Below are 22035 nucleotides of genomic sequence, written 5' to 3' on the forward strand. Positions count from 1 at the left end.
TTAATTACATGAAATACTTGATCTGTATTCAAATTCTTAATTATATTTTATTCCTCCCTTATCACAGGGAAGTGAGGGAAAGAATTTGGTCAGATGCTGTGATCAAGTGTGCACAGCATTTCCCAGTAGCAGGGAAACAGCTGAGGAGAGTGTCCTTCAGCCCTTAGATGTGAATGATTTGTGGCGAAAACGGGTGACTGGATGATTCTGGTTCTGACCTGGCTTGTTCACAGTTGAGTGTTCAGTGTAGTGACAGCTTCCTTTCCTTGGCTACTGTATTCTTCGGTGTGGTGGGTGTTTCTTGACGGTGACAATTGGTTTCTTAGTCAGGGTTCTCCAGAGAAACAGAACCAGTAGGAGATCTCTCATCTCTAGTTCTGGCTGTTTATCCCTCTAATGAGGTTTATTATGAGATACTGGTTTACCCCCTCCATTTTGGAGGCAGAGAAGTCCCATGATGTCCTGTCTGCAAGCCAGAGACCCAGGAAAAACTGTGGTGTAATTCAGTCCAAGTCTGAAGGCGTGAGCAGCAGTGGGGACTGATGGTGTAAATCTCAGTCTGAGGGCCAGAGAAAATGGGTCCCAGCTCAAGCAAAGGGGCAGGTAAAGGAGCGAATTCTCCTTTCCTCCACCTTTTGTTCTGTTGGGCCCTCAATGGATTGGGGAGGCCAGTCTGCTTTACTGAGTCCACCGATTCAAATGCCAGTCTCATCCAGAAACACGCTCACAGACACACCCAGAAACAGTGTTTCATCTGGGCACCTCTTGGCCGGTCAATGTGGCAGAAAATTAACCATCACGATTAGTATTATACTCAGTTCTGCAGAGAGTCCTGAAAGCCTCCCCATTTCATAAGTATACGTTTAATCATACTAAAACGTCCACAGATTGTGAGGGAGAGAAGCTTTGGGTCATTTGTAAAAATCTGTTCCCAAAGAAGGATTAAAGAACATTTTAAAGATTCAGCGGCTGTGAGGTGTAGTCCACTCCCCTGACAGGGACCCTCTGCTCACTGCTTCAAGGGTGGCAGAGCTGCCCTTGTCAGCGTATTCTTCTTCGGGTCTGCCTCTGTCCATCAGTCTAAGAAAGAACCTTTAACATCCTTGCTATAATCACAAGGCAGACCACCCCAGCCTTTGTAATGAGCTGATTTTGAAAACTGAAGAAAACTTGTTTTTTATGTCCAGATTAACATATTCTTACATTTGAGATGATTTCTTTATCACCTCTAAAAGATGAGGCAGATAAAATATCAGATTTTTCATTGTAAACTATTTATTGAGGTATAAATCAAGCTCCCAGATTGTAAATGTCCCGCTCCCTGAATGTTCACAAAGAGACCCCCCCCATGTTGCCTGCACCCCAGAAGCCATCTGATGCCCCTTTGGTCAATACCCACCCCTCCCCAGGGTAACCAGTTGTCTGACTTCTATCACCATACATTAGCTTTGCCTGGTATTCAACTTTATGTAAATATGATCAGACAGTCTGTATTCTTGTGTCTGTTTTCTTTCACTCTTCTTTTATTTGTAAGATTCATCCACGTTGTCGTGTGTAGTTGGTGTTGGTCTCATTGCTGTGTTGTATTCCATCGTGTGACTATACCACAATTCATTTAAACATTTTTTTGTTGGTTGACTTTTGAGTTATTTTCCGCTGTTTTACTCTCCAGAGTAATGCTGCCATGGGGTGAGGCCAGCTCAGTGGTGTGGCACGTCCTCTCTGGTCCCCACCCAGCCTCTAACCTAGGTGCAGCCCTAACCCCAGGCCCGGCCGTGTCCCAAACCAAGGCAGAGACTGCCGTCACACCCGGGAGAGGCCCAGCTCCCTCAGGGCTCCTGCCCCAGCCCCTTGCCCTTGACCCCGCCCCAAAAGGGCCGAGATGGCCACTGAGCACAGGAGAGAGGAGCCCTGGCTCGTACTTGGCTCTGCTGCAGCCGCTGCAGCCCCTCCAGCTCCCAGCCCTGCTTCCAACCAAGGTGGTAGCTGCCAGCACACCCCGGAGAAGACGCAGCCCGTGCTCACTTCAGATCCACGCTCCCACCAGAGCCACTGGGCACATGCAGACTGCAGAGGGGTGCTCCCACTCAAGGACGTGTCTTTAGCACTGGGATAGGTAACTGTTCTCCCTAATTCCACGGAGAAAAAACAGAAAACAAAATTAGAAGACAGGAATATGTTTCAAATGAAAGAACAAGAAAAAACCCCTAATGAAACAGGGATCAATAACTTACCTGATAAGAGTTCCAAGCAACAGTAATAAGAATCCTAACTGAACTGGGGCAAGGGGTAGATGAACAGGGAGTTTTAACAAAGAACTAGAAAATATAAAAAAGAACCAGTCAGAACTGATAGTCACTGAAATGAAAAATACACTAGAAGGAAATAACAGATTAAGTGACAGAGGAGAACACATATGTGATCTGGAAGATAGAGTAATGGAAGTCACCCAGTCAGAACAGCAAAAAGGAAAACATTTTAAAAAAGTGAGGATAGTTTGAGAAACCTCTGGGACAACAGCAAGGGTACTAGCATTTGCATTATAGGGATCGCAGAAGGAAAAGAGAGAGGGAGAAAGGGTAGAAAATCTATTTGCTGAAATTATTGCTGAAATATTCCAAAACCTGAAGAAGGAAATAGATATCCAGGTCCAGAAAGAACAGGGAGTCCCAAGCAAGGTGAACCCATTCAGACCCACACTGAGACATATCATAATTAAAATGGCGAAAGGTAAAGATAGAGAATTTTAAACACAGCAAGAGAAAAACAGAGTCACCCACAGGGGAACCCCCGTAAGGACGTCAGCTGACTTTTCAGCAGAGACTTTGCAGGCCAGAAGAGAGTGGCATGATCTACTTAAAATGCTGAAATGCTACAACTGAGGGTACTCTACCCAGCAAGGTTATTTTTCACAATTAACAGAGAGATGAAGAGCTGCTCAGACAAGCAAAAACTGAGTTTATCAATACTAAACTGACCTTACAATAAGTGTTAAAGGGTCATCTTTAAGTGAAAAAGAAAAGGCTACAACAAGAAATAAAAAAAGTATAGGATGGGAAAAATCCCACTGGTAAAGGCAAGTATATAGTCCACGCTGTGGATTAAGCACTTAAATTAACTAGTATGAACTTTCAAAGAAAGTTGAAAAATCAACTAAACTACAATGAATAGCTAAGAGAGACACGAAGATATAAAATACTACAATAAACAGCTAAGAGAGACATGAAAATATAAAATATGACATCAAAAACAAAACATAGTAGGGGGGAGTAGAAAATGTAGATCTTATAGGATGGGTTTGAACTTACATGACTGTCAGTTGAAAACAAGTAGTTTTCAGGTCAACATATGTGAACTCCATTGTAACCACAAATCAAAAAGCTACAGTAGAGACACAAAAACTAGAGAGAGGAGCACAGATACATCACTAAAGAAAATCATCAGACCACAAGGGAAGAGACTGAAAAAGGAAGAAGAGAACAGAGAACTATAAAAGCAGCCAAAAACCAAAAAAACAAAATGGCAAACAACATACCTATCAAAATAATGTTGCTGTGGATATTAAAATTCTAAAGCATGTTTTCTGTTATGTATGTGTGTGTGTGTGTGTACCTACACACACATGCTCCCCCCACCATGTATGTGTGTGTTTACACACATGTTTCTGTGAGATGCACTTACGATTGAAATTGCTGGGCCTGTGCTTGTGTGTGTGTTCAGTTGTAGTAGATATCACCAAGCAGTTTTCTAAAGCAGTTCACAGGTTGCATTTGCTCCACATTTAGCCAACACTTTTAATTTCTTTTTAATTATCTTGTGTATGAATGGTGGCATTGCATTGTAGTTTTATTTTGCATTTTCAATGGAACTGTTCTAGGGGTCAGCAGCTTGACAATGATTCTAAAGATCCTTTGGGGGAAAATCAAAGAGTGATTGATTATGGCCAAGAAGACTTCCAAGAGAAAAGTAATGCAATGTTTTTTAACCTCACATTCATTCAGCGGATCCTTACTGAACATGTTTCATTATCTGGCAGGCAACAGTCTGAACTCGAGGGTATGGCAGTGAGAAGGGAAGAAAAATCCTGTCCTGGCGGAGCTTTCCCCCTAGTCACAGCAATTAAGATGCATGTACTCTTGTAACACAAGAGTAGACAGGTCAGTTGCCAAGGGTAGTCCTGAAATGTTTCCTGCTGCAGTGATGACAAGAGCTGTCAGCTCGTCCTGGCATTCTCTCATGGACTTTGGGGACAGCCTCAGAGTACATCTTGACCTTAGGAGGCCATTGCCAATCGATCAGAACTGGTACTGAAGGTGGACTTGATTGCTAAGTCTTCCCCTGGTGACTGTATGATAATTTAGTATGTGGGATGCATGGCATCCCAAAGAGCGCAGAAGGGAGGATGATTTGATGTGTGGTCCTGGGACAACCAAGAGAATAAATGGAAGAAACTCAAGTTGGAGGATCCTTATCTCAAACCACATATAAAAACAAAGTGCCAGTGTATTTAAACATAAAGATAAAAGAAACCTACTCAAAAAAAGCTAAGAGAACATGTGGGTGAGTATTCAGTCTTGAGATGAGGAAGGACTAGTTTCTAAACTTAGAAGTAATGGAAGAAATTACAAAGGAGAATAAAATCTATAGACTCAATTATATAATAATATCAAACTTGAAGAATATTTGCCAGAAGTATGATAGACAAAGAGGGGAAAGGGCATGTTTGCACACTGTTGGTGGGAGTATAAATTGGTACAACCTTTTTCGGAGAGCAGTGTGCTAAGTTTCAAGAGCCTTAAAGTTCCTCTCCTTTGACTCAGCAGTTTCTCTTTCTGGCGTCTAGCCTTTGAAAGTTGACGGGAATTTGGACAAATACTGTATACAAAGCTGGCTACCTTAGTTTTATTTAAAAATCCTAAAAACTGGAAATAATCCAATAATAATCTAATAATGTCTGCTGGTGGGAGAGGAGTTAAATTGTGTTTTTAAATAAATGAATTATTCACTACGATAAGCAAACATAGGTATAATTCTAAATCATAGGATTGCTGTAATTAGCAGTGACATTTCCTTTATATTTCAGTTTCGTTTTGCCTCAGTAAGGAAAATCAAAATATAATTCTACGATTGCAGAAAGCCGACTTCGATGCTAACTGAAGAATACTAGGATTATTGGGCCATCTTTGGGCTTTTCTTTTGTGCTATGCTAAAAAATGTTAAATAAAAACCAATATTCTAGTGCTTTATCAAGTGCTTATTGTGTGTATGGCATTGTACTAGTTATGTTAGATGATTGTTAATTTATTTCTAGCGAAAACGTTAAAAGCAGGTAGTGTTGTTACCTCATTTTGCAGGTGGGGAGCCAGAGACCTAGGAAACTATCTACTTACGTGAGGTCATACGGGTGGTAAGAGGCAGAGGCAGAAGCAGGGCCCCGCACAGCGCAGGCCCGAGGGACTGCAGAGCCTGTAACTGGGTATCTGACCAAGAGCTTATCCTGCATTGGGATGACTGAAATGTAGAAATAACATGTGACTTTTTAAAACAGTTTTAATTGGGCTTAACTGCCAGCACAGAGGGAGCAGAGATGCTGTCATTACAGCTCCCTTCACCGTGCTGCCCCATTACTGTGGCCACCAGTGGCTGCTGTCACCCAGCTAGGTCTGTTCTAGTGGCTCATGGTTGTCACCTCCCCACTCCCCCAAATCACGGTTCGATCCCCAGGATCAAGATACTCTCTCCTGCTCCACAAGGATGCACATGATCTCCATGTTGTTTCTCAGCATTTCCCGCTGCCCCCAGGGCTCCATGGAGCAGGAATGAGCAGGTTCCACTTCCAGGAATGTATCGTGGGCGGTATCCGGGGGAAAGCTGTGAAAAAAGGTCATATGCCACCGTGTTCTTACTGACTGTTTCTGTTCTAGAATGTAGAGGACACCAACTACAGCAGCATTTCTTACCTGCTTTTGTAAAATCCCACAGAAGCCATGCTGTTAACAGTCTCTGCTTTCTAGCTTAGCTTGTTTGTCATCCCTTTTTTTTTTCTCTCTTTTTTTGGCATCATTGTTGCCCTTGAAACAGGAATGGAGGAGAAAGTTAGGATGTTTTCATCCATGATTTCATAATTCTACTTTTTTAAAAAAAGCTCTATGTCCTTGCTAAAGAACAAGACATAATTTGTCTTCCACATTTCTGTAAACCAGGGTTCCTGAACCTCAGCACTGCTGACATTTGAGCTGCATGACTTTGTAGTCGGGGGTCACCCTGTGAGTTGTATGGTGTTGAGCAGCATCCCTGGCCTGTACTAACTAGATGCCGGTAGAGTCCCCTCCCCCAAGCTGTGACAGTCCAAACCGTCATCAGACACTGCCAGATGTCCCCTGTGGGGAAAAAGAAAACAGGCAGCTCAGAGCTAGAGAATTCCGTTCCCCAAAGGCAGGTCACATACAGAGAAGGCTAGTTCTTCTGCATGGTGCTTGCTATGGAGAACGTTGGTGTTGGTAAGTTGGACAGTCAGGCTAAACTGCCCCCAGTTGAAAACCACTGGTATGAAAATAAAGCTTGACAAACTGAATGTGTCTTTGCTTTTTCTTTGGAGTGACGGGAAATAACTATCCTTGTGAAGAGTATATTGTCATATCTTGTATTTTATCCTTTGAGTATTTTCAGCTCTTTCACATATTGATCTCGATTATATACTTTTGAGAATAAAACATCTTTTCTCTCTTCTTTTTAAACAGTATGCAAGCCTTGAAAAAAATGGTGAATTTTTCATGTCTCCCAATGACTTCATCACTCGATATCTGAAAATTTTTGGAGAAAGCCAGCCTAATCCAAAGACTGTGGAACTTTTAAGTGGTGTGGTGGATCAGACCAAAGATGGGTATGTTTATTTTTAATGATCTCGTTTAATTTTTTGATTTGAAACAGCTTTCTGTTGCTTTGATGATTAGGAAGTCAGTGTCTGCCTTCCCATCTCTTAAGAGCATTTTCTTTACCTATTGCAATTAATACATTATTTTAGAAATAATACCCTTAGCATTTCCTTCAGTGTTCTTATCACAGTTGGGGATTCTCTATGTGTACTTTTTGTGGTTTCACAACTACTGTAGTCTAGTGGTGTGAAGATACACTTGAGTGTATGTAGTACTGGTATTTTTCAAGGCAACTGTAACAATTGTGAATAAATGTAAAAACATAGCACTGTGAACATAACTTTTCTATAATCTTTCTCTGTGCTCCGATAACTTTTAAATGTCACATATGATTAAATGCTATAAATCTAACAGACGGAATAATGACTCCAAATCCCCAAGAAAAGCATTCTGCCCAAGCCGGAAGAGAGACACTGAGCCATCTAAAAGTAAATAGGACACTTTGCAAAATGCCTTTGGATTTTTTTCCCCTTACCTGTCTTCTCTGTTTATGTATTTTTAAAAATGAATCTTTCCTAAGCCGTGTAAGATTGCAGTTGGCTTTCACCATTAAGTGCAGAATTCGGGGCTCCAAAATATTGGTAGCAGGAACACAAATGTCCCCCTAATAACCAAGTGTAATCTAGAAAAATCAGCCTTCTCTGTATGAACTGTAGTAGACGCAGCCTGCTGCCCTTGCCGCCTGCTTGCACCCCCTTTGGTAGGCTAGTTGGCTGCCATTCTGGGGTAGCATTCTCTAGCTTTGAGCTTTCTCTGTTGATCCCGTGGCTGATTTTCCCACATGCATGGGGTTGCGATACAACCAGAGTATAAAATCTCTTGACTTAACTGAATGCTCTCAGTTTTTACCAGCGCATCCCCATTCTTACGCACCTGTTGTTCTGTCATTTCACGGAAGTAACCTCTCAGATGAAGGTCTTGCAGATGGAAGGCAGTTGCACTCGCTGTAATACCCTGGCGGATGGCTGGACTATACCGTCTCTGTTCCAGTAGCGGTTACTTGAGTTACTTCTGTTTTCCATCTCCTCCCCAAGGTGGGGTTTTTTGCTTGGTAGGAAGTGTCATGTACGAGCGAGCCTTCCGTCCCTCACAGGGTCTCTGTGGGGTGGTGCAGGGAGAGGCTGAGGTATATTTCACACTAGTTCATTCAGGATGAAGCTAGACAGAACATAAATTTATTCTATCAAACATTTTTTTGTGAAGAAAATTTGGTTGCTTCCACATCCCCTGTGCTTATAAGACTCAGAGGAAGTGTGACTGAGCTCACATGCAATATGAATTATCTGATTCAAGGTTTAAGATCAATTTTTTCCTTCTTGATAAACATTTTTTTAAATTACAGAAAAGATAAGAGAATACGATGAATGCACAAAAGATATGCTTCACCTAGACTGACTAACCATTAACATTTTGGACACCTTTGCGCTTTTTAGTTTTTAACACTCTTTCTACACATAAACATGCACACATATAATTTCTTTTTGGCTGGTACCATCTAACTATAAGCTGCAGACATCATAATACTTCAGGATTTATCTTCTATGAGTAAAAACCTTCTTACAATTGTCGTATTTAGAAGGGTTAGCAGTCATGTCAAATATCACATAATATCCAGTTCATTTTCAAATCAGATCTCCCCACCCCCCACCTCAAATGCCTCATTGCCTTTTTTCCTTCTTTAATCCAGGATTTAGTCACCATTCTTGTATTATATTTAGTTGTATCTCTTTGGGTCTAGAACAGACTCCTGCCTTTTATTGTTTTTTTCATGACATTGAAAATCCAGGCCCTGTTATTTCGTTGAAGGGCCCATGTTCTGGACTCATCTGATTGTTTCCTCATGACTTGGATTCGGGGTGCAGGTTAGGAGAGACTCCACTACCTATTGTGTCTCCTCAGGAGGCACCTTGTCCTGGCGTTGATGATGGTCAATTTGATACCTTGGTTAAGGTGGTGTCCACCAGATATTTCCACTGTACAGAACCCATTTTTGTTTGCAGTTAGTAAACAGATGCTTCCAGGGGATGTGGGGTATCCTGTTGCCCAGCAGCCTTTCAGCCAGTGGTCTTGACAGCCATGGTGATCCTTCTCCGAACCAGTTGCTACACTGGTGTTGGAAAAGTGGTGAGTTTTCTAGTTCTCTCTCTCTTCTCTGTGTATTGTTTAGCATTTTTCAGTAGAGGAGAGCTTTCTTCACTCCTTTTCTTTTTCTCTTAATCTTTTATATCGGTATAAATTCATGGACTTATTCATTTTAAACTCAGTGCATTATAAGCCTTTACTGTATTCTCTGAGTAGCTCAAATTGTCCCAGTGAGATTGATGGGAGTCCCTTCAAACTGGCTGCTGTACCCTCAGCCTTTGAGCTGTGCTTGCTTTTGGCAAATAAAATGTTCCAGGCTCACTTTGGATTTGTCCTGCCTCTGACAGGGAAGTCACTCTTCTCTCAGAGGCGCTGGTTCCTTTAGTTGGGGCTGGTGCTCGGAAACAAGGGATTGGGCGCTGGCTTGTTGTTATGAGGGTGTTACTGCCTCGAACTTTTCAGTGGGAAGAGCTGGGAAATACACTTTTAAAAATCAAAAGTTTATAATGGTATTTCCTATTTAAATTTAACATTTTCGGGGTTTTCTATGTCTTTTATTTTGTGTGTGTGTCTCTTTCAGTGAACATTTTGATTCCTAGCTATGTTAATATATTTAGTCATTAATTTTACACAATTATTGTATCTTCTAATGGACTTCGCTTCCTTTCCATCACTCCTCCATTAACACACATGCTTTTCCTATTTCTTTTTACATACAGTCTTCGAAAATACGCCTTAAATTCATTAGATGCCAACAGTGTAACATACATTTTCCATATATAATATAATGTAACATAGCATGTATTTTTTTTTTAAGAGTTTATAACAAATCTGAAATGTTGGCTTTCTTTTCCTAGTTTCCCAGATGAGAACTGAAGGATCAAGCAGTTTGCTGCCAACAGGTGCTCAGGCCTGTCCTGGCTCCATCCAGGGCTTGGCACAGATCCAAGCTGCCTCTTCTCTCATCATCTTGCAGTCCTCTTTAACTTGACATTTTCTATCAGATTTTGTATCATCTTATATCTTGCTGTTTTTCTGTGACCCAGAGTATCTTAGATGGCCTCAATCCTTTGCCCTATGACTTTTTTTTTTCCAGTTGCAAAAGCAATATTAATAATGAACAGCTCAGTTTCAAAAAGGGAAACAACCATCCATGACTTCCTCATCTTGCCACAAATTTTTGAGTTTTTTAGTATCTTACATCATTTAACCCACGTCAACATTTTTCATAATTTGAATTCATTTTAATTGTAATTCTCTTTTATAATCTTTTAGACTGTATCAGTTTTTGTATTTTCATATGCTATTCAGATTAATGTGCCATATTTTATGAAATCATGTCCTTACAGAGTTATTTCAATTTCTACTTTTCTATAATAGGTACTGTTGGAGTGCATATCTTCTTGTATGTGACATTACCCCCCTTTATTTAATATTTCCTAAGAAAGAATAAAGAAGAGAGGAGGACCCTCTAAAGGTAGAAACATTTAATAACTCACTATGTATTGTGATAATTATTTCCAAAAGGACTGGGTGAATGGAGGAACTCATGCCCGGTGTTTAAGCTAACTGAGCTGGTAGCACAGGGCCAGTGTTTGAGACCCATTTAGGTGTTCCTGTGCCATTTCCTCTAATCCCAACTCTGACACATCACTCCAGTATTTACTTCACAGATAGGTGTAGTCATACATCTATTCTTAGCATAAAATGGTGAATGTCTTCATTTCCCCGTCCTTTCCCTTTCTTTGGAAGCATAGTGTTTGTCAAGTTCATATGTCACACATCATTCTCCCAGATCAGCTACTGTTCCTTGAAAAAAAAACATGACAGAAGCCACTTGTGGCCCCCCCTGACCCCAAAGCACAACACACACATCCACAGCAAGGGAGTGCTGGAGGGGTGCTGTTCATCTGGCCAGGCTCTTTTGGGGTGTGATCGCTTGGCTTGACCGGCCAGAGGGATTTTAGTGCATAACTTTATTAAAATTTGAAAAGCTATTTGTAGATAGATTGACAACTTTGGGATTTAAAAATAATGACCGTGTTGGCCCAGATGTCATGGTGACTTGGCACACTCATTTTTCGTTAGGTACTGTCCCCTTGCTGTAGTTTCTTGAGTCCAAGGACCAGGTCCTGCATATTTTACTGTCTCCAGCGTCTAGTCCAGCATCTGGCTTCGATTTCACATCAGGTTATTGGCTAAGGTAAATCTACTAAGAAGGTTTTGCCCCCTTGTTATGAAAGCCCCCTTGTTATTCCTAAGAATTGGGAAATGGAAGTTCCAGTTCAGATTCTAGATTACTCACTGTTGAAGGCTGAATTGTGGCCACCTGAAGTTATCAAGTCATAATTCCTGGACTTTGGAAATGTGATCTTTTGGAAAACTGTCTTTGCAGATGTGATTAAATTTGGGATCTTGAGATGAAGAGATTACCATGGATTATCTGCGTCTTAAATGCTCACAAGCATCCATGTAAGGGTCAGAGAGAAAGTCGACATAACACTGGCAAGAGCAGGAGGCATTGTGACCACAGAGGCAGAGATGAGAGAGGTGGGGTTGGAAGCCAGGGAACACCTGGGGCAGCCCAAAGCTGGAAGAGGAAGGAAGGACAGTCCCTCTGGAGGGAGGGCAGCTCTGCTGACAACTTGATTTCAGACGTCTGGTCCCCAGAACTGTGAGAGGATGAATTTCTGCTGTGCTGAGCCACCCACTTTATGGGAATGTAGCATAGCAGCCCTGGGAAATGAGTACTCTGACATAGCTCTTTTCTTTGGGGAATGAGAAAGCCTATATTTACAAAGGATTTTAGGAGAACAGAGACCAACCAGTCTGATCCCCTCAGATAGCTTTTTTTTCAGTAGTTGCTTTTGGCTAGATCCAGATGTTTTCAGGTAGAGACCCTTGTTGCAGACTGTCTCCTTGAGGGCCTGGCCTCATCCTGGAGGCTTTAGCTATGTTCAGGGTTGGGCTGAACTCTAGCATGGACGCTCAACACCTGTGCACTGCATGTGCTTACGGGTTCCACACTTCCAGCTTGTTGGCAGTGGGATCCTATATTTCTGGCTCACTCGTGATGCTGATTTAGTTATTTATGAGGTTGTGGCTTGATCAGTCTCCCACGCTGTGAGCTTCCTGTGGAGGGCTGTCCACTCAGTCATCCAGCAGCTATTTGAGAACCTTATCTCTGTTCCGTATGTGCAGGATACCGTGGTGAGCAGAAAAAAAACAGAGTGCTTGCCTGCTTGGTGCTTCTCATTTAGATGTTAATCAGAGAACCACAAATAAATGTGAGTTGATCTTATGATAAGTGCTATGAAGAAGAGGCATGGTGTGAGAGACAGTAGAGGGGGCTTCATGCCTATGGGGAGGTCAGGAAAGAATTCCTGTGAATGACATTTGAGCCCTGGAAGTTGGGAGGGTGACGGGGATGCGGGACAGAGGACAGAGCATTGTAGACGAGGAACACATTCTGAAATGCAGAGGTTGGCCTGCCTGGAGCATGGAACGTGCAGGGCATGGTGGGGGCGAGGTAGGCTGTTGCCAGACTATGTGGGAACTTGGCACTTCCAATGAAAGATTTGGGGTTTTTATCAGCAGAGCACTGGAGAGCTGTCGAAGGATGTTGTGAGTCGGGAGATGGGCATGATCTGCCTCTGCTACAGCGTCCTCGCTGTTAACTTTCTTTGATTTCTCCAGTCCTCACTCTCCCTTCGAATTGCCTGTTGTGTTTAGATTCCCCTGCATTCCACTGTTTTAATACATTTAATGATGAGTTTAATCAATTTGTGAAGTTCCTTGAGGGAGATGAGGAGAAACTTGGGGTGCCCGGACCTGGAAGCTTTTTTTGTTAGACAGACCTCTGGGCGAGGAGGGGTTTCTCAGCACCTGAGGAGGGGGAGGAGGTGGATCTCTAAGAGCTCCTGACACTCAGACCCTCTGACCTTGGCTGGACCCTGTTAGTCTGTTGCTTGTTGTTAGGTTTGTCTGTGTAACTTTTGATGTATCTTTTAGGTTTCGTTGTCATTATGATGTTTTTGTTTAGAATGAGAATGAAGCTTTTTAAGTGTAGTTTTTATACATTGTTCACATAGCTGTGTACTAAGAGCAAGGGAGAAATATATTGTATGTGTGTGTCCCTTTGAGCTTTGCAAACATGTTTTATTTGTTGTTTATTAACTGAACTCTCATTAGAGAGGCCTGGGTCTCTGAAGCTGTTTCACTAGGGCCTAATCTCACCTGGGAAGACTAAGAATGGCCTGAATAAGCTGGCCTGGCCTCGGGCTCAGGGTGCTCTCTGCCTGTGATGGGTCCCCTGTCTGTGTGGGGCAGGCTCTGGGCGGCTCTGGTATCTAATTGGTTTGCTAGGATCGAACATGGATTTACCAGCTACATGTTTATCTTCCATCTCAAGTGTGGAACCTCTTTGCACTCTATGCGAGAACAATAGTTGGCTCTTCTTTTGAAAAAGGGAAGGTCAGAAATCCTGGTTTCTTAGTGATGGGCTGACACATCCAACTTCCCGCTTTATCAGCCCCCTGTTCTGTGGAATCAAAATGATAGCAATGAAATTAGCATCCACAAAAAATCCTTTTCAGAGTGCAGAGAACAGCCACGGGACAGTTCCCGTTTTGAGTCATGAGGAATAAGGGTGTTAAAGAAGAAAAGGGTAAAAAAAGAAATCTTAGGTTTTAAAACGTGCGGCTCTATAAATAAATTGTATTCTCTGCCTTTCCCATGCTCACTATTTATCCTTCTGAGGGAAAAAGAAAATGGCCCTTTAAATACTTCACAAGGTGAAGGAGGATATAATAATGTTGTTGATGATAAAATCATTTTTATATACCTGTTTTCACTTTGTGAGGCTGTCGCGATGAAATCCAGGCCTCGGCCCCATGCTGGGAGTTAATGAGGTTTACAATTGGCAATGCTTAAAGAGTATTAGGGTAATGTATTTACACATCAGCAGTGCACGGTCTGAAATGCTCATCATCTGTCAAACAGAACCCCAAATCAGTACGAGGGGGTCTTTCAGTTTGCTTAACGAGGGGAGTTCTCCACACTGCTAGGGTGGACGCAGACTTCCGATAACACCTGCATCATAAATGATAGAATCAAGCAAAGGCATCTCTTTAATAAAAAAAAAAAGTACTTGGTAATAATCAACAGCAGTCACCCGAGAAGCTTAAATTTTCTTCTTAGTCATCAGACTCCCAAATTAATCTACCAAAACACAAAGCCTCATTAGCAGCTCTCGTTGAATCAGTGTTGTTTTTTCTTTCTCTCAAGGTGTCTGATTAACCCCCTTTCTTTTTGCGTTACTCACTTTGTGTTAATATTTGCTGTCTGAAATCATAGAGGGGTACGTGCAGTGTGGTGGCTAGACACTGTCTGCGTGAGAGTAAATTAAAAAGAGTTCTTAAAAAGGTTTGTATTCTATGGCGGGTATATTAGAAAACCTTCTGGAGTGTTAGGTGCCTGGGTTTATTTTTCTTTTTAATTCCAGAAAGGGTTGATTAATGGCTGGGTGCTGATTTCACTTCTCATGCATATGTAAGAGTTGCCGTCCTCCTCCTCCCCCTTCTTCTGAGCGCCAGTCCAGGCCCTCTTTTGGAGAGTTTTGCTGTCAAGGGAAGGTGAGAAATGGGGCTGTAGCTGGAGAGGGCAGGGAGGTGAAAGGAGGGTTTTTTGTTTTTCTTTTTTTTGAAATTGTATAAATATTTTATTAATGTCTTTAAAAATATTTTTATTGAAGTACAGTTAGTTTACAATGGTGTGTCAATGTCTAGTGTACAGCACAATGCTTCAGTCACATAGGAACATACGTACATATGTTCGTTCTCATTCTTCACCATAGGTTGCTACAAGATACTGACTATGGCTCCCTGTGCTACACAGTATAAACTTGTTGTTTATCCATTTTATATACATTAGTTAGTATCTGTAACCCTCGAACTCCCAGTTTATCCCTAAGAGGGTGGGAAGGGATAAATTAAGAGGGTCTCTTTAAAGGGGGTAGATAACCACGTAATGCATGCTGTTGGGACTGACTTCGGAGAGTGGAGAATTGACGATGTAGGAGAGAAAAGGAAGAAATTCTGGTACCTTGTCTGAGAAGGAGGCAGCCTCTTGTGAGACCATGGAGAGTTCCTCTAGAACAGCTGTCCTCAGAGTGTGGTCAGTGGACCCCTGGGAGTCCCTGAGACCTTTTCGAGGAGACCATGAAGTCAGAACCATTTACATAAAAATGCTAAGACATTATTTGCCTTTTTTGTTGTGTTGTATTTAAACATGGTTCTAAAAGCCATGGTGGGTAAAGCCACCAGTGCCTCAGCACCAGCTCAGCAGTGTGAGTGGTCGTGTGTTCTTCACCGCCCAGTGTTCCCCCTAACAGTGGTAACAATGAAGCCAATTCCACTTCAGAATGTCCTCAAAGAAGCAGTAAAAATTGATTTTTATTAAATCTCCCCCTTGAGTACACTTCTTTTACAAATTCTGAGTGAACGGAAGCATGCATGAAGACTGCTGGTCATTGTCTTGTGATGGTTGTTGGAAGAAAAGCACTTGAGGGGTTGCTTCAGGTTGCGTGCTGAGCTAGTCCTTCTTTTCATGGGACATGCTTTTTGACATAGATTTTAACGTAATAGTGTGAAAGCTCATTAGTACAGTTTCAAATTCCATATTGCAGCTAATCTTTAAGAAAGCTGCCTCTTGTTAGGATTTGGTATAGTATCATAGAAGAATATCCACAAGTATCTAAAGAAGCTATTAAAAATGCTCCTTCCTTTTCTAGCTATGAATCTGTGAGCCTGAAATCGTTCATATCCTTCAACCAAAACAAAATACAGCAGATTGAATGCAGCTGTATTCTATTAAGTCAGATTGTTAAGAGATTTGCAAAGGCAAAACTGCTTTTTTTCTTGTTACATTTTGTGTTTTAGAAAATTTTTCATACAGATATGTATAATACCATGTAATAGGCATACTCACTTTTTAATGAATTGATAAATACTTTAAAAATTCATCAGCTTTAATCTCTTACCCAGTGAATATGATAGGTACAACCCACATTAATCAGAGCCCTTTGGGATCCTCAGTAATTCATAAGCACATACAGGGGACCTAAGACTCGAAAGTTTGAGAGATTCTGAGCTAGAAAAATGGAGAATTAGGTGCTGCAGAGGGCAGAGGTGTTGTATGGATGTGGTGGTGGGATTGAGGGGGAGTCTTCTTCTGATTTCCTTGGTTTTTCTCTGGAAAATAGATGAGACGGAAGGTGCAGGTTGAGGGAGGGGTTGGCAGTTTGAGGAGAGAGGTGAATGTACTAGTCATCCAGAGGTGATTGGATGAGGGACCACAGCATGGCTGCTGGGGTGAGCCCACCTTAGGGTCTGTGGTCATGAAAATTCAGAGTGAGACCAGTTAGTGTGGCTGTTTGTCTTCCACCTGCTGAGTCCAGCTGCTTGGCTCCTGGCATGGAGCAGGAGGTGTTGGCTGTAACCAGGGTTGTCTGGTCATGCTTTACCTGCACCATAGATGTTTAATACTCAAGTCCAAAATTTTAAAGGAAAGGAAATCAAAGGTAAGTGCTATTTCCTGGCAACTTGCAAATCTGTGTGTCTACCAATGTCAGTGTCATTGGCACAGGATATAGCAGTTACTGAAAGTAAAACATTCATGCACTAAGCTGTGAGGAATTCCTGTAGTGAAATGTGAGGAGATGGTGTCTGTTAACTTTCCCACTGATTGTGGCATAGTTTTCAGTGAGTCACTTCCTAGTAAATAAAGTGAGGTTCTTGGACTTGAATGAAGATTTTGGAGAATAAAGCTACTATCACAGTCTGATTTAAAGATTTTGGGAACTTCCGTCTGGAAAAGAGATGAAAGAAGGTAACTGTATAACTCAGACACTGTAGAGTAACTTCATCTCTGTAATAAAGGATACGTGGTAAGGTAGAGTAGTTTTGTGTTACACATTTGAGAGAAACTTGACACTTGAAAAATCTATGTTAATTTCAGATTTATTAATTCATTTAACAAGTATTTATTGATGCCAGCTATGTGCCAGACACTGTTCTAAACAAAACAGATACATTGTGCTCTAACAGAACAAACAGACAATGCAAACCATTAGATGTATGTGATCACAAGGCAGGTAGCTGTATCTGTTAAAACAAGGGAAAGAGATAGTAGGTGACTGCGGGCTCTGGGGGGCTACGGTCAATAGGGTGGTCAGGGAAGACCTCTTTGAAAAGTGACATGTGGGCAGAGATCTCAGTGAGGGAGTGAGCCATGCAAGAATCTAGGAGTTGAGCTTCCTAGATAGAGGGAATAACATGCAGAGAGCCTGAGACGAGAAGGTGCTGGACATCTTTGAGAGGTAGCAAGGAAGCCGGTTTGACTAGTTGTACTGGTGATGGGCAGCAAAGTGGAGGAAGTCAAAAAAGTATCCAGGGGGCATATTGTAAAGATACTGCGTTTTATTCCAATTGTAGTAGAAGTCATTGGGGAGTTCTGAGCGTGGCACTGACATGATCAGAATTATATTTTGAAAGGCTCTCCCTAGCTGATATGCAGAGAATAGAATGAAGTTGGCAAGACTGGAAGAAAGGAAAAAGATGACAGACTTGAGTGCTAGTTGTGTAGATGATAAAAGTGATGGGAATTGGGATTTTCTTGATAGATTGGATCTGAAATATGGGAGAGGTCAGTCTAAGTGCCTGGGAGGATTCTGAGGGAGGAATAGGTTAGAAGCAAAACTAAGTGTTCTTTAGGGTGTAATATTGCAATGCCTATTAAACATGCAGTTGGAGAGGTAAGCTGTTAGGTGTTAGGATCTGGATTTATTTCAAGGGAGAGGTCTGGGTTAGAAATAGGAGTCAACCAAATTACTTCCTTGATCTGAGCCAATTTTCAGCCTTAGGAATTGGTGCTGTAATAACTTCTGAAGGTTCAGTGAGTCGGATGTTTTTTTTTGTTTTGGTGGGAGTGGGACCTTTTTCATATTGAGTATTATGAACTCCTACTATTTTGCATGTTTTATTCAGTTGTATTTATCTCATCTTGATGATTGGGAGCTTTTTTATGTTTTCTTCTTTATCCTTTTTAATAGGATCTGTTAATATTTGAGAGCTTCCTTGCTTTCTGGGAAAACAGGATGTCATTTTATGAGTTTCTTGCTCCAGATCTGGAATCGGCCACTCTTGCATGAGTTCTTATTCTTTCTTATGGGCAGCTGTGTATAGAGACCACAGTCTGGGTATTAGGTGTGCTTGTTACTTTTCAGTAGTGGTTGCTTTGAAGCCTTTTCAGTGGGTAGGAGGGGGAAGAAGTCTTCAGTTCGTGCTGGTATTTCTAATTCGAAGTTAAATGGACAAAATTAAACTCAGAATGTTTTTAGTTCTTTGATTTTTCTGTTTTTCTCTTTACTCTTTTATTGAAAGCTTGGCTACCAGCAACATTCACAGAATTACATATTTGCCAAACGTAGGATATAGTCAAAATAATAACATCAGTATTGCTAACAATTGGATTCTGAAGCTTAAGATACCTTTTTACCCCTATTGGTGCTTAAACTGTACCCTGTTAACCATATGCAGTGAAAGTACTATATTCTAAGATTATTTGAAATAATTCATTTTTCTGTGTGGTTTTGCCACCAACTTGATGTGTGGTTAGGTTCATTTGTTTCAGTTTGTTTTCAATTTTTAGGGACTGCTTTTTTCTTTTAGACTTTAATTAAATTTTTGCATGTGTATAACAAATGTTTCCTGAGTCAAAAATGTATAATGGAGGCAAGATATACTCAGAGAAGTCTAGGTTAAAGTGCCTGTCCCCTTCACCCTGTCTCCACCTTCCCTTTTAAAGGTCACTCTTTTTTCCTTTAGTTTCTGTTTTTTTCTCCCAGGGGGTGTTTCCTCCCTTAAATACAAGTAAATTAATATGTATTTATATTCATATTTGTATTTCTCTCCCTATTCATATCCAAAGGCAGCTCTGTAACCTCTCTATGTATTATACACACACACACTCCCTCCCTCCCTCCTTCCTATGAGAGGAGATATATATATGCATGTTTTAGTTTGGGTTCTCCAAAGAAACAGACTATTAGAGATAAACAGTTGGCCCTTGAATAACATAGGGATTGAGGGCACTGACCCTCCTCACAGCCTAAAATTCTAGTAGAATTTATAGTTGCCCCTCCTTATCCCTAGCTCCTTTGTATCTGCAGTTCTGCGTCTGTGGATTCTATTAACCTTGGATTGTGCAGTATTGTCTTATTTACTGTTAAGAAAAAAACATGTACAAGTGGACCCTTGCAGTTCAAATCTGTGTTATTTAAGGGTCAACTGTTCTGGGTGGGGGAGCAGTGGGGTGGGGAGAAAGGGAGAGGCTCAGGATAAGGGACGGCTCATGCGATTATGGAGGCTGAGAAGTCCTGCTGTCCATCATCTGCAAGCTGGAGACCCAGGAAACTCTGCGCTGTAGTTCATCCTGAGTCTGAAAGCCTGAGAGAACAGGGGAACCAATGATACAACTCCTAGTCGGAGAGCCCAGCTCAGGCAGGCCGGCAGAGAGAGCAGATTCCTCTTCCTCCACGGTTTTGTTCTGCTCAGGCCCTCAAAGGATTGGGGGAGGGCAGTCTGGTCTACTCAGGCCCCCCAGTTTAAATGCTCATCTCATCAAGCGCCATGCCCAGAAATGTTTAATCTGGACATGTTTGATGTTTAATAATGTTTAGTCCCAAGTCCCAGCCAAGTTACCACATAGAATTAACCGTCTTAGCATATGTGTAATATTGGTCCCTAGAACACACATAAGTCACACTCACTTGCTTTTGTCACTTACCCATGTATCCTAAAGATCACTCTATTAATATGTAGTGAAGTCTTCCTCATTGCTTTCTATGGCTGCCTAGAATAAGAATATACATTTACAGTCATTTCCCCAGTGTAATCTAATCCCTGGTAAAGTTTGTGAGTAATTGCCTTCAAAGCTTACATTATTTGAATCATAAGGATATTTTCCTAAACCCTCTGTCAGGGCTCTTATCAAAGAGAACTGGACACACCATCATGAACTAGATGAAGTGCAGTTCCACTCAGGATATCATTTTACTTTTATTTTCTCCCCACTTTCCTGCACCAAATGTTTCCCAGGCTGTTTGTCTCCCTGGACCACTCACACAGGAGAAGGGCTTTGATCTCAGTATTACTCATTCTTTCCGTAACTGCTGCCCTAAGACAGAATGGATTGTTCGAATGGGAAAAGCATTGTATAGTAAAAGGAACAGCCATAGTGGCTGAAAAAACTTCATTCATGTCGTAAAAAGTCTCTTAAAACCTTAGATGAATCACCTAACCTTTCTGAGCCAGGTCTCTCCTCTGATTATAAATGGATTATTACTTGCTCTGTGAACGCTCGTGTGTTGTTACCCAGCAAAATCACACCCGCGGAAGGTGGAGTTAGCTTTGCCTTCTCACTTTACTTAGCAAATCCTGTCCCGCCTTCCTCCCCCCTCTCTCTCCTCATCAACACCTCCCACTCCTCCTCCCCTTTTCCTGGGATCTTTGCTGGCAGCACACAAACCGTCCAGTATGTCTCCCATATTAAAAAGAACTTCTCATGGTTTCATTTCCTCCTCCGGCTCCTCCCCACTTGTTCTTTCTGGAAGGTCATCATGAGCACTGTCTTTTCTGATCCTCTGTATCTTCATCTCTGCCCATTCATGCTTGAATCTGCTCCCCGCGGATTTTCTTCCACTGCTCTGCTGAGTCTGTTTTTGTTAAGATCTTGAATAGGAAAAATTCACTCTTCCTCCTGTATGTCTCCTTTAATACTCACACAGAACACTTCACTTCTGACACTTCTAGTCTCTAAATGTGCGTTTTTCCCACACCAAGCAGTTCTGTGACGCTGGCTGGGTGTCTTGAAATGTAGCTCAACTCTTACAGTACCTAACTGGAGGAAGCATCATCTTACAGCTTAAGGGCTGAGTCCCAAAGGACTACTCCCCACCTCCCTTTAAGATGCCAAGTGTAAATTCAAGTTATCACCTGTGCTTCTGACTGATCAGCTGTAAATCAGAGAGTCTCTTGACTCCCCCTTCTCACGTTTGATTAATTTGCTAGAGTGGTTCACGAATCTGAGGAAAATTGTTTATTTACTCTTTGCCAGTTGATTATGAAAGGGCAAGATAGAGGACCAGATGGACACCCACATGGCACTGATGCACAGAGCAAGGTCTGTGGGAAGGTGTGCGGAGCTTCCATGCCTTCTCCAGGCTCGCCAGCCTCCCAGCACTGCCTGGCGTTCACCTACCTGGAAGCTACCTGAACCCTGTAGTTTTGGAATTTTTTATGGAGGCTTCACCGTGTAGACACGACCAATTGTTTTACTCCATTTACAGCCCCTCTCCCTTTCTAGAGAATGAGGGGTGGGCTGAAAATTCCACCCTTGTAGTCAGTCCTTGGCCTTTGTGGTGACCAGTGTCCATTCAGGAGCCCACCCAGAGTCACCTCATTAGAACAAGATACTGCTATCAGCTATTACCTGGGGAATTCCAAAAGATTTAGGAACTCTGCGTCAGGAACCAGTGGCAGAGACCAATATATATATTTTCTGTTCTCTCATGGACCCACACAGCAAAAGCCAGTGACAGTGTTAGTCCTCAGGTTAACAGAGGTATGTTTAAGGGAGGGTTCATCAGGGCTCTTATCAGCGAGAACTGGACACACCATAATGAACTAGATGACCTGCAGTTCTGCTCACACCTTCTTCAAAGAGGCCTGTTACTTCAGCGCACGACACTGTCTTGCTTTCCCCACACCTCCCTGGCTGTTCTTTCTCAGACTCCTGTTCTCATTCTTCCTCATCTCCCAACCTCAGGGCTCACTCCTGGACTTCTAGTTGTTTCTGACTACTTGGGTGATCTCATCTCATCTCATGGTTCTAAGTATTTTATAACTTTATATCCCCCGCCCTCTTCTCCCCACTGAATTCCAGAGTCATATCCATCCAA

The 22035-nt window shown here is 42.0% G+C and overlaps 1 protein-coding gene across 4 annotated transcripts in view; it reads left to right on the plus strand.

Annotated features, from left to right (window-relative positions):
- Positions 1-22035, plus strand: part of SLC25A13 (solute carrier family 25 member 13) — a 179888-nt gene that overhangs the window by 32265 nt on the left and 125588 nt on the right. For all 4 annotated transcript variants that reach the window (XM_031454931.2, XM_031454932.2, XM_064487552.1 and 1 more), the window contains exon 3: positions 6741-6883. In XM_031454931.2, the coding sequence (XP_031310791.2) occupies positions 6741-6883 (143 nt within the window). The remainder of the gene's footprint in view (positions 1-6740; positions 6884-22035) is intronic.

This window comes from Camelus dromedarius, chromosome 7 (assembly GCF_036321535.1).
Source record: "Camelus dromedarius isolate mCamDro1 chromosome 7, mCamDro1.pat, whole genome shotgun sequence".
NCBI classification, from domain to species: domain Eukaryota; kingdom Metazoa; phylum Chordata; class Mammalia; order Artiodactyla; family Camelidae; genus Camelus; species Camelus dromedarius.